This window comes from Rhagoletis pomonella, unplaced genomic scaffold (genome assembly GCF_013731165.1).
Source record: "Rhagoletis pomonella isolate Grant_MI unplaced genomic scaffold, Rhpom_1.0 Rhpom_scaffold_00011, whole genome shotgun sequence".
Lineage (NCBI taxonomy): Eukaryota > Metazoa > Arthropoda > Insecta > Diptera > Tephritidae > Rhagoletis > Rhagoletis pomonella.
Window position 1 is genome coordinate 21419391 of NW_023458565.1, and position 13090 is coordinate 21432480.

The 13090-nt window shown below is 31.4% G+C and overlaps 2 protein-coding genes across 2 annotated transcripts in view; one reads left to right on the plus strand and one right to left on the minus strand.

Annotated features, from left to right (window-relative positions):
- The window catches only part of LOC118747214, a 3234-nt gene extending 144 nt beyond the window's left edge, over nucleotides 1-3090 (minus strand). Inside the window, exons 1-2 of the mRNA XM_036481203.1 lie at nucleotides 2971-3090; nucleotides 7-954 (exon numbers count right to left, since the gene is read on the minus strand). Coding sequence (XP_036337096.1) covers nucleotides 7-954; nucleotides 2971-3072 — 1050 coding nt within the window. The 5' untranslated portion in view covers nucleotides 3073-3090. The remainder of the gene's footprint in view (nucleotides 1-6; nucleotides 955-2970) is intronic.
- The window catches only part of LOC118746826, a 304681-nt gene that overhangs the window by 173315 nt on the left and 118276 nt on the right, over nucleotides 1-13090 (plus strand). The gene's annotated exons all lie outside the window — the stretch shown is intronic.

A 13090-nucleotide genomic window follows, 5' to 3' on the forward strand; every position in this document is an offset into this window, starting at 1 on the left:
AAAAACTACTGGACCCGGCGCATCCTTGTGATTGAATTTCTTTGTTTTGCGCTGAAAGTAATTGATGTAGTCTGGACGATTTTGTGGTGCAGACGCTTTGAAATTCGTCTGATATTTGTATTGTGGCGGTGGTGCTGAGTGGTGCTTGTAGGTAGGTGTGGTGAAGCTGTACTTCTTGCCAGGCGGTATATTATTTATACTAGGATCGATGTAGGAGCCATGATTGCGTTGATGCAGCGGCGCTGATGCAATAAATTCATTACGCAGCCCACCACCGTTATTCAGAGCATTCTGAGCTATATTTGCAATGGATTGTTTTGTTGGAATGTAATTGTCTGCGCTTTTATAACTATTTATATGGACACCATATATCGGCTGATATTCGGAATTTTGATCCAATACAAGCGCTTTCCATTCATTCTCCTGATTACTGTACGAATCTGTTACAGGTTGTGGCACTTTCTTGAAATTTTGCTTTTGATAATACTCATCACGTGCGGTCTGCAGCCGTTCACGCATACCCGGTTCCAGTTCCATTGGCACTTGCTTTATGCGCGCATGCGGTTTGAACTCAATGAGGCTGGGAATTTTCGGGTGGGCGTGCGTTAGATCTTCAATTGGATTTTTGAGCGGTTTAATGTCTGAGCTCAGCACTATGTGCTCCTGATCTTTGCTGTAGTGATTGATTTTGGATTGCGATGTGTCGTCGTTGATGCCATTTTCACTGTGCGGCGATTCGGTGACGGGATGTGAATTGGCGCCGACGGTCTTCACCACAGCATTGAAGCCATGCTTAGCATCGGCAGTGTAGTGAACTGTACGTATCGAGCCATCTGGCTCGAGAATGCTATAGTGTCCCTTTATAGTATCGCCGTCGCGTGACTCCCACTGGGATTTGACATCTCCAGTGTGCAGATCTTTGACGCCATAACTGAATGCATATTCTGGATGTTGCTGAAAAAATAAAAGAAAATAACTAATTAGTAAGCTGCTGCAAAAATATAGAGCGTAGTTGTAGTTGTAGTACATCTTGAAAAGTGGGGACAAGTTTTACAGTTAAAGCAACTAGGCTAAACCTGCGGGGTAGAGGTTTAGAAGGCACCCGCCGAAAGACAAGCTTGTCGTAAAAGGCCGAAGCGACCGCATACTGAAGCGAAGTAGTCTTGCCTCTTCACTATTCTTCAGAGCAGTAGCCACTTACAATAGGCATGAGTTGGGAACCAGTTGTTTGTCATCGACCCTTTAATGATTTATCAGAAGAGAAGTTAAAGGAGTCGGAAGCAGGCGGCGAAATTGCTGCAGCATTTCCAAAGTGACCATAGTCCCCAGAGGTCACATCCACGGAACCTAGTGGTCACTTTTGGCATGCAGAGGCACGGAAACTGGTGGAAGTTGCAAGGGAAGTATTCTGGTGGTTTTGTCACTTACTACCTCTCACAATTTTCTCTTGTCCTGTTCTCTGGTTGAATAAGGTGCTTTAGAAGGTCAGGATTGATTCTTCGAAGAACGCTGCTGCGCTACTTATACTTAAGTCCAACAGATAGGCTGGGAAAAGTCCTTCAAAAACTCAGAACATTAAGCTGGGCTTAATCAAAAGCCGAAAAGAAAATACCAAACTGAGGGCACTGCATTGGCGAAAAACCATGGGTCTTCGATAAGCTAAGAGCTTATTAAGGGTTATAACCTAAAGAGGTACAGGTCACTCATAAAGAGGGCACTTGCACAAGCTAGGGGGTTGGCCAAGCTATCTCTTCTGAAAATCAAATAGTCTTTAGGGCTAGATGTAGTGTTGTGGTGAGTTGAGGGCACGATAGACCTACTGATCGCAATGCATACTATCTACTATTATCTATCTGTCTGTCTATCCCTGAAAATCAGGTAGAAGTTAGCTTGATGTGGCGGTCGGAAGGGAGTAGGGAGAAAATTGTTTGCACTTACTTAAACACATACCACAACTATCGAGACTAGTTTACATCGGATTTATTGTAAAGATTGGGCAGAAAAGCTTTAGGCTTATTAGCAACAGGCAGCGGATCATTAGGACTCAGGTAAATATATGACACGCGGAGTTCACCGGGATTGCGCCCACCTGGTAATGAGACTTCTGACCATTTGGCTAGAAAGAGTTCAGACCGGGTATTCCGCAACTAATATAATACCCACACTTCCGGCCATAGAAACCACTGCCTGGAAGTGGGTGAATATTTCGCTAAGAAATTACTGTACGTCTATATGAGTATGCCGGTTATCGGCGATCTCAGTCTAGCTAAGTATTTGCTTTCTTTGAGCAGGGTTGAGGTGGCGGAGCAATTTTGTACCGCCTTTGCAGGGATTAGGTATGAGGCTGTTGGCAGCGTTTTGCTGAGAGACGTAAAACTGAGCTATCTTAAATCCAATTATCTGATTCGATTTACTTGTAAATGGTGTAAATTTATAAGAGTGACACTTTTATACTTTTTAGCGGACTCCAGTCTTTTTTGTATTTTTTATGTCCGTACATAAGTGCATAGTAACTTGCTGTCATATTTTCTCATTATTAATTTTATTTAGACATGTGGGCTTGTCAGCTGTCTCAGAGTTTTGTCTAGTTTACTTGACAGATAAAATCATAAATCATTTTACGCTCACAGTGGGCGTGATTTATGAAAGATTGACATTCCAGAGTTACTGTCACTGAATTTTGACAACAGTACTACCTTTGAGTGCGTAACCCGCGTAGGACAGATGACAAAGACTAATTCAAATGCATGCTACTGAACTGTTAAGCAAAAAAAAATGTGCACTTCAACGTCGTTTGACACACTTTATTCGTCTAAAAGCTACTCTAAGTAAAATGTTTTGAAGAGACTTGCAAGACATAGACTAAAATAAAATAATATAATTTATATGTATTCAAAAAAATTTTCATTAGTCAAATTAAATATTTAAGTAAGAAAATTAAATGATTATTAATCAGTTATTTAAACTCACATATTCTGGCGCATATTTCATCATTTCACTGTCTGTTTCATCAATATCGGCTTCAGTGTCAGAATCTCCGTTAATCATGCATAGACAACTTAACAATGGCATGAGAGTTATCCATATCGTGTAAGGCTAAATAAATGATATAAATAAAGTAAATTTTATTTTAAAACTCCGCTATTATTAGTTTTAATTCGCTGTGATTGTAAAGCCAGTGTCACACGATTGCCTAAAAATTTGGTGCAAATCGTATCCCAATCGTGTGAACGCACAAATATTTTTTTCTTTATCCCAATCACGAAAAACAATTTGTTAAAATTTTTATTATAAAATTAATATTTGTATTATATTAAGTATGTTTATTATCATCATCGCATTAAACTCTCATCAGGCATTCCAGTTGTGGCTGTTGCTCCCCATAAAATCTCTTTATAGTTGGCGTTCTTCTCAGTATGACTGGTGAATTGAGATCACTTCCTGAGTCACTTAAACACACCATTTAAATGCAGCCTTGGAATAATTAAACAGTAACGCGACCTATGTGAAATCATTTAAACAACTTTTACAAAGGGAAAACCGCCAATTTCCGTTAAGTAACTGTTAGAGAGCTAACTATTTATAGGAACTATATACATTAAGTCATTTGAAAAATAAGACCGATACGAGACAAGATATTTTGACCAGTTTTGACTATTTTTCTTTTGTTTGTTTTATGTTTCAAATGCAGCATTTTATCTAACATAATCCATCTGCATCTAAATTTTTAGTAAAAAAGTTTTATAGCCCATTAAATTCTAACTCAATAAAGCGCAAGCTTTAAGTGGTTAAAAATTCGGATTGATTTTTGATATTTTTTTTTGGCTGACGATGTCACGCATTTTCTTCCATACAAATTATTTTCGGCCATTTTTTTTTTTTTTATGGGAGAAAATAATAACACCAGCGGCAAAAAAATTATCACAAATCAACGCGAATTCTTAAACACTTAAAACTAGCATTTTGTGAAAAATATCTACAACCTAGGTTTTTCTAATTGGCTTTGAGAACTATTTCTAAATTTGCATATTTATTCGAAATTATCAGTGAAAAAAAAATGTATGGGTACATCAGGCATTTTCGTAATTTTACGATTTCACCTTAAATTGATACATATTTGACAAGAATATTTAGAAAGGACCCTATGCTACAATATATTTATCAAAAACAATTGGAAACACAAGGATATATTCGGAATGAGCGGACAAAAAATTACCTAAATACATATAATCGCTTTCTTTCCTTGATTAAAAAAAAATTATTTTTTATTAATTTAGTTCCTGTCTTCTAAATGTCTTACTGCGTGTTAAGTTATTATGCTTTCACAAAATACGATTATTTGCCAAGTGCATCGGCACCGCAGTATATGTAGTAGGTTACCAACCCTGCAGGAAATGGGACTAGTTTGTAGCTAACTATTAACTAACTAGTAGTCGACTAGTGGTAACTATTTATTAACTATTTCCTTTGACCGTAACTAACTACTTTTGAAGGTCGATGGCCACAAAATAAATGTCAACTAACTTGTAGCTAACTACTTTTGGACATAAACTATCAATAAAAAAAGATTTAAATCTTTTATATTTTTATTTATTTAATTATTTTATTTAACCTTACAAATTTCCTTATTTGTTTACATATTCTTTTGTAGGTGGTCTCATATTTGAAATCGATAAGACATAACATCAAAACGATAATATAAAATTTCGAACTTTATTTTATTTGTCTTTAATACGAAAAATAATCTGCGAAGTGCAGAAAAAAAGTGTATCGAAAATAATTTTTGTTTGGGGATATTTAAATAGAAACTTGTTAAGGAAACAAACTCCCGATAATGTCTGCATGACTTTACAACTAACTTAAAATTAGTTTTGTCATAACTAATTAAAAGTCAGTTATTTATGGAGATCCCGCAAAAAAACTAACTAGAATTTGGTTATTTTAATCAATTGATATTTTTTTTCTGTAGGTAATTTTGCATGGAATTTCATCAAAAAAAGTTAATTTTGAAAAAATTTACTTGGTATTTTTGAAACAATTTTCTAAACGAAAAACTGGGAAGCCTAGATTTTTTTACTTCTCTAGCGGTATTTGGATCGGTGGGGACTTTTAATATGTTGATTAGAACCACAAAAGAAAAATCCATGCATAAATCCAGTTTTCCCCTAATTATTCTGAAGTGAAATGCTTGTAAAATAAATATTGCTAAAGTAAGTACATACATACATGTCTTTTTAACCAGAATTTTTCATCCGTTTGAAACTTGCACTTGACTCGAGCAAAATTGTATGGGCTCTAGAACTGCATACCCAAAAATTTTTTAAAAATTCAGATTGAAAAGTTGAAATTTTGAAGAACATTTGTTGAATTTTCCTAAACTTGAACTTGTTGAATTTTCCTAAGATTGAAACTGTGATTTGCATGGTTTTGGTTAAAGTTTGGACAAAATTTTTAAAGAAAAATAAAAAATACCAAAAATATTTAACTCGAAAAACATTACAAATATATAAATATAATAAAATCAACATGTGGTCACTTGCTTGAGTCACTGTACGTTCATGTATTTCTTAAGTGTTTTAATTCAGAATCCCATTTTTACAATTTACCACGAAATGGTTTTTCCTCAATTAAATAAATGTTTAATGTTTATATGTAATTGCATACTAGCAAGAAAATAAACTATTATTACTCTAAAGAAATTGCACGGCCTTCAACGATATCTTTTCTAATTTTATGTTTTTAAAGTTAGAATTTTGTTATTGGTTTTTTTTTTGTAAATCGAAGTTACAAAATAAAAAAGAATGATGCAAAAATCCAAAAAAAAAAAAATCATTAAAATTCCGAACTTTTTAAACTGTAGTTTTAGACGATTTTCTCGTATGCAGTTTCATAGGCCATGAAATTTTTGTAGTAAAGTGCAAGCCTTTTTTAATTTTTTATTTTTATAGGGCTTTATTGCACCTTTCAACACATAAATATGGATTCCTTATGAAATAAAATGAGCAACGCCGTGCTCAACATAATTTGAATAAATCAACGCCAGTTTTTATAAATTGCAATTGCTGTGAGTATATGAAAAAAAAACCGCAAAAGCCTTCAACAAAAAAACATATAAAAACGCAAGGCGATTTTCTATAAATTCAGTTAAACAAGTTGTATTGGGCATATTGATGAAATTTTAGAATTTTTCTAAATTTGAAAGTTTGATTTATATGGTTTTGCGTAAAGCACATGCATAAAAAATTTAAATAAAAATTTACATGTCAACATTTGTTTGAGTTACTGTATGTATTAATTGTGTGGAATTTAAAATCACATATTCTCACTTTGAAACATTTTGTATCCTCTAATTTTCAGTTGGTATTTGCTTATTTTTATTTTAAAAGTTAATTTAATTGTAGTAATAACATTTTGGGTCAGTCAAATTTGCAGTTTAGCAAAAAACAGCAAAAAAATCCTAAAAAAGATTCGACTGCTAAGGTCATTTTAATTCGACTAGAACTAAGTTAGAGTGCCGTTTCTTTTCAAAAATGATTTAAGGTATCTGTGAAACCCATTTTTACTTTGTTAATTACTAGGGAATATATGTTCAACAGATTAGCACTGAAGAAATATTTTATAATTTTTTTTTTTAACTTTAAGATGTCATCTCTTGAGACATGCCCCTATGCTCCACGCCGACTTTGGTCATTAAGTAAATTTTCAAAAAGCTTCCCTTCATTCAATTTTATCGCAGTGAACATGAAATTTTAGACTTATGTACATCAAGGTGACTCACTAACAAAGCTAAATTTCGGAAGAATATTAAGATTTACGTGAGCTGGACCGATTTGAAAATACCTCGAAAAAATCTAACTATTTTAATTCCGTTGATAATATGTACGTTTAAACATTTTTTTGCAGACCTCTTAAACTTAAACTTTTTTATCATCTAATTCAATGTTTTGGACAATTATTATTTTTTAAACTAATTAAAAAAAACTGTATATTTTTTTGAAGATTTACATGAGCTGGACGGATTTGAAAATACCTCCAAAAATGTAACTGTTTTAATTCCGTTGATAATATGTTTTAACATTTTTATGCAGACCTCTTAAACTTAAAATTTTTTTATCATCTGATTTAATGTTTTGGAAAATTATTATTTTTTAAACTAATTAAAAAAAAACTATATATTTTTCCGAAATATTTTGGCGGCAGACTTACAGCCAAAGTCATTAAAAAGTAAAAAGACTAACTGTTTTATAAATCGAAAAATTTTATGAAAATGTCACTTTATAGAACTCTTTAAATCAATTTTATATTTTATGAATATGACCAATAAATTATAATAAATTTTATAATTCCGATGGAAAAACAGTACCGCTTTTTCTTTATATGGAGAGTGATGCACCCTAATGTACATATATTCTGATATCGACTACCATTAATAAAAATAAAATGAATTTATATCAACAAGAATATTCTAAATTCCATAGCATACATATGTATGTATGTATAAAATTTTCAGCGAGAAGACTTAAACATTAACCCTATAGTATATCTCATACCATCCCGTAAGCATATGTTGACCACGCTATAAAAGTTTGAAATCTACAGGAATTTATTGTAAAAATCGCTTTGTAATGCTTATATCATTTCAAAAGTTTCCATTTTTGCCACATAAAATGCTACATTTGGTCACTGTGCATCATTTGATAGTTTGAATTTTACAAAATTTAATGCATAAATTACTTCACCTAAGAAGTATTTTGTAATTGTAACATGAAAAGATAAACATATTTTCTTTCTTGCTAAGAATATTTATAGAGCCAGCCAACAACTTTTAGATAATTAACCGTAAACTCCTGCGCAGGTGTATACTTGATGCTGCCAGTAAAATAACTTTTATAACTTAAGTATTAAACATTTACTTTTTTATTGTTTAGCACAGAAACTTGTACATAATAGAAATGTGTTATTATTTCTTAATCAGCCCTTTTTTAATACCCTTATAAATTTTTACAAGTATTGCACACAAAAGGACTTCAAATAGTTGCATTTGATCTTTCTTTAATAAACTTGTTTCAACTTTCACTTTCTTTACAGAGAAAGTTTTTGTCAAATGCTTTTCACTTTCTATTGATATTTATATATATATATATATATATATATATATTTCATAGGCGGCATTAAAGCCAACAAAAACATGTGCACTCACAACAATTTTCATTATCGGTTATTTAACTGCAAAATTCTTTTTAAAAACACTTTCGATTCTGCAACAAATTATCGCAATTAGAAATTTTCACTATATATGCACACAATGTAAATATTTAGCGCTTTTCCAAATTCACGATACATATATGTATGTATATATATTTATACATATGGATATGTAGTTAATTAAATGCAATTGCATTTGCGTGTATTCTGTGTAACATGTGCTTAAGTCAAGGACAGATTTGCAATAAAGTTGCTGCCTGCCATGCCATCGCTATTTATATGCACATACATGTATGTAGTTATTTTATATGTAATACCCATTTGTACATAAGCGCTACACAAGCATACATACATACATGCCTTATATGTATGGTTGTATGTCTGAATGTGCACACATTGATGACGTCGTTGTGTGGGCAGCTTTGCGAACGCATCAGTTTCATCTTCCCAGCCGGCTCAACCACTTTCGGTTGGTTTGTTTTGCTACTAATTTTTACTGGATTTTCCGGATTTTCTTGTGCACATCACCATACACTGGATCAGTTTACTGATTTTCTTTATGTAAACTTATAGTTGTTTTTTTTGTGTTTTTTAAATCGATAATTTTAGCTGCGCTTTTGATATTAATTTCTAAAATATTCCATAATAAAATCTCAAAAATATCTAAGTATATCTGTATGTATTTAAATAAACATAAATTTTTTCAAATACATTTTTTTTTGTATTTTCCTTTGCAGGCGCGTATACATAAATACATAAGTGCAACCATTTCAAGTGGAACTCGAATTCTGAATTTCTAATAGGTTGCTGCAAATGCATCGTTGTTGCAATTTGTGTATGTAAGTATGCATGTATTTGTGTAGAGATCAAGAAAAAGAGGAAGATTTGCAATGTCAATGTTTCAAAAAAAAAGTTCATTACAAAAGAGTTTGCTCCACCAGCGAACGAATTCTACTCCAATTGATCTTCACACACCATACATATGTACACACATACATATGCATTAGAGTTTGGCAATATTATACAGTGCATTTCGCGTACGTATTGTTTTCTTTTTATTTATTTCTTTTGATGTGATCATGAAAATTGCAACTTTGGCGATGAATGTTAGTTGTGTGCCACAAACGTACAATCAACCTCATTGCCAAGCAAAGAAAACGTGTTTCGTCGGCGGCGCTTTGGGTGCGATCAAAGTGAACTGCGCTGTCGCTATCTATAGCAATTTTTTTCTAAAGGATTTGCTGCTAACAATGCGCTTGAGCTAGAAATAATGAAGTCAATTGTAGCTAGTGCTGTAATGTATTTTTATTTAGGTAAACAAAAAGTGGTTGGTTAAGAAATAATAAATTTTTAATAAGTTTTAATTTTCCTAAATCAGTAAGTCGGTGTTTAAAGTTACAGGGTGGTGCGTCAGGTATTTGAGAACCTATAGACTTTGAAACTTGAATACGTAAATTTCTTATAAATCCAAAATAACAATTATTTTTTATTTTTATCTAAATAATCTGCAAATAAGTTTTTTTGATTTTTAAATTATATATCTTAGATAACAGTTATTGAAAACATTTATTTATAAAAGTCATCAATATAAATCAGTCACTGACTTTTATTTTTAAAATCATACTTATAAAAGTCATTTGTATAAGTCGTAGTAAACTTTGGTTCCCAGCATCTTCTTAACTGCGAAAAATGATGACTTTTATACATATGATTAAAAAATTATTGTCGGTGACTGATCTTTACTGATGACTTTTATAAATAAAAGTCTTCAATAACTGTTATCTAAGACATATAATATAAAAATAACTGTTATTTACAGATTATTTAGATAAAAATCAAAAATAATTGTTTGTTTTGGATTCATAAAATAAAAATTAAAAATAATTGTTATTTTTTTAATTTTGCATAAAAGTTACAAATAAAAATTTATTTTCAAATGTGATTATCGGTGAAAAAAGAAATCGATTGGTATGTATTACTTAGTAGTAGAACATTTTCTTCATAGTGAATTTTTCAATGACAATTTTCATCAAGTAAAATATGCTCGACATCTTCGTTTTTATGGGAGAAAACCCCTAGCACTATCAGCAAAAAAAAAAAAAATATTAAAAATTAACGATATTTTCTAGCGTCTTGAAAATTGCACTTTAACCTACTGAAATTTAATGAACTACAAAACTGCATACCCAAAATATTTCCGAAAATTCTAAATAAAAAGCTTAAAATTTTTGGCTGTGATTTTTAAAGTTTGTTGAGTTTTTATACGAAATTTAAAATGTGGGATTATGTGGTGCTGGTTATGTAATGTGCTAGAATTTTATAAAAAAATATTAACGCTAAATAAACAAAAGAAAAATAGCCAAACCGGGCAAAATGTCACTTAACTTAATAAGCTGGCCACAAGGTACCTCTCTGCCTCTCTAAGCTAGACTTACTTTTCCGAATAAATGAGGACTTACAAGCTATTTCTCTGTGGTCTAAAAATAACAGGCTTAACCGTAAAGCATCCAAAATGCAGGAAATTGAACTGTATTATTTTATTTACAATCTTGATTATGTTTCTCAAATAAATTTTGTTCATGCGCTTTGTGGAAAAAATGCGCAACACCCTTCACAAACAAAAAAAATCTAAAAAATCAACGATAATTTTTTGCGACTTGAAACTTGCACTTTATTAGACCAAAACTGAATGGGCTACAAAAATGCGCACCCGAAAGTTTTCTAAAGATTCTAATTAAAAAGTTTGAATTTTTGATGACAATTATTTGAAGTTTGATTAACTTTTGTGAAATTTGTGCTAGTTTTAAAACTGTGCAAGTTTTTTTATGCAGTTTCTGTTATAGTACATAGAAATATATTTTAAATGAAAATTATTAACAATAAATAAATAAACATAACTTGCACACAATATGATTTTTTAAATTTTTTGCTAAATCTCTGACCATAGCTGTATCTTAAACGTAAATTTGACCACAGCTCCGAGTTTTCGACAAATATTCTTAAGTGCAGCATATCTAAATTCCTTGATAGACGTTTGATGGTATGTATGTATGTATAAAAATAATCTACACCCGCTGCCCAAAGTATCACTTCTCGAAACTGACGTTTGCACAGTCTACTCGTACATGCAATCTTATCGTACCTTATTTTAAATATTCAGTTACATCAAGAAAGTTTTTCGTTAGAGCCATACAGTTATGGAATTTTTTGGCAAGAAAATTTAAATTTAAAACTTTTCCGAGTCGCTCAAAATTTGCTGTGTATGCTTTCTGTTCAACTGAAACTTTCTATATACACCATTTAATTAAAATTTTCTTTCTTACTTTTCTATTTATTTCTCGAACTGAAAATATTTGATTTTTTCAAAAAATAGTTTAACAATTGATTATAATACATTTATAAATTTTGTTATTAAGAAATTGTTATGAAATATGGCCCTATAAACGACTATACCTTTATTTAAAATTTAAATAAATAAAATAAAAATAGTTTGTACAAAGAGAACTTTTTTAGAAACATAAGTATTTTTTTGTAGCCAGCACTGTGTAAAAAAGCTTTAAGCTTTGCGAATTAGCCTTTATTTTTTAAAGCTTAACGGAGAGTCGCTTATTTATAAATATGTATATAAATATGTACATACATACATATTTATTCAACCAGTGTCAGTTTATTTATCCTGCTTCAGCATATTTGTTGTTGCATGGACAAGTTTTTTTTCACGAGATTTTGGTGTATGTGCTAATCTTCGTCCATACTAATTGTAGTCACTTTCACAGCGGCGATAACTTTGTCGACGAGAGCGCTGTGACTTCATACTGGCTTAACACTTTTTAAAACAGTATTGTTTGAATTTCTCCTAAGCTTTAGGCACTGCTCGATCGGAAGTCTTTCTATTATGATTTGTCTATGTACAGTGCGTATCACAATTATACGCCACCCACATATTGAAAAGATTTGACTATTAATTTTTTTGTATTACCTAATTGTATTTTTTTAATAAAAGATATATTTTATTCTTTAACAAAAACCATATAGATCCAGGTTTCAAACTTTGTGCCATATTAAAAACAAATCATCAAACTTTCAGCAAAAATTCGAGCTTTTGAATTCTAAAAGATTTTTGTTATACAATTTTTGAGCATGCAAAGTTTGAAGTTGCTAGGACTTATCGTTGATTTTTGGCAAATTTTTAGGTGACCGTTATATTTTAGAAATATCCATATAAATCCTTAACGCTGTTAGACGAGAAATAATTTTATATACATACATATTTATGCACCACTATGTGACTTTAACTAGGGCATAGATTCCTCTGTTTTGTTATTCACTTTTTCCATGTAATTGTGTAAAAATGGGCTTTAACCGCACCCGCCGCTTCGCACCACTTAAAACAGGATCATGTGCGTGTTTCATTCACTCGCTTACAAGCATCGCATAGACATACTCATCCATACATACAGTGCCGGTCAAAAATGGATGAATGGTGTTTCGTTTTTAATATTTACAATGTTTTTCAAGCCAAATTTTTTTTTGATATTTTTATATAAAATAATGCTTTGACAAAAACCATATAAATCACACTTTTAAACTTTATACGGAATTTAGAAAAATTCCACACATTTTTTTGAGCTTTTTGAGCTTTTTAACCAGAATTTTCTTAAATTTTTTGGGTATGCAGTACAGTATTATAAAATTTTAGTAAATTAGTGCAAGTTTTGAGCGGCTAAAAAATCGCATTGATTTTTAATATTTTTTTTTGCTGACGGCTTTTTCGTTTTCTTTTCATATAAAAAGCAAAATTTAGCATATCCTTGCGCTTATTCTTCCACAAACATTTTATGCTAATATGGAAAAAAGTGCAAAACGCCGCCAACAAAAAAAAAAT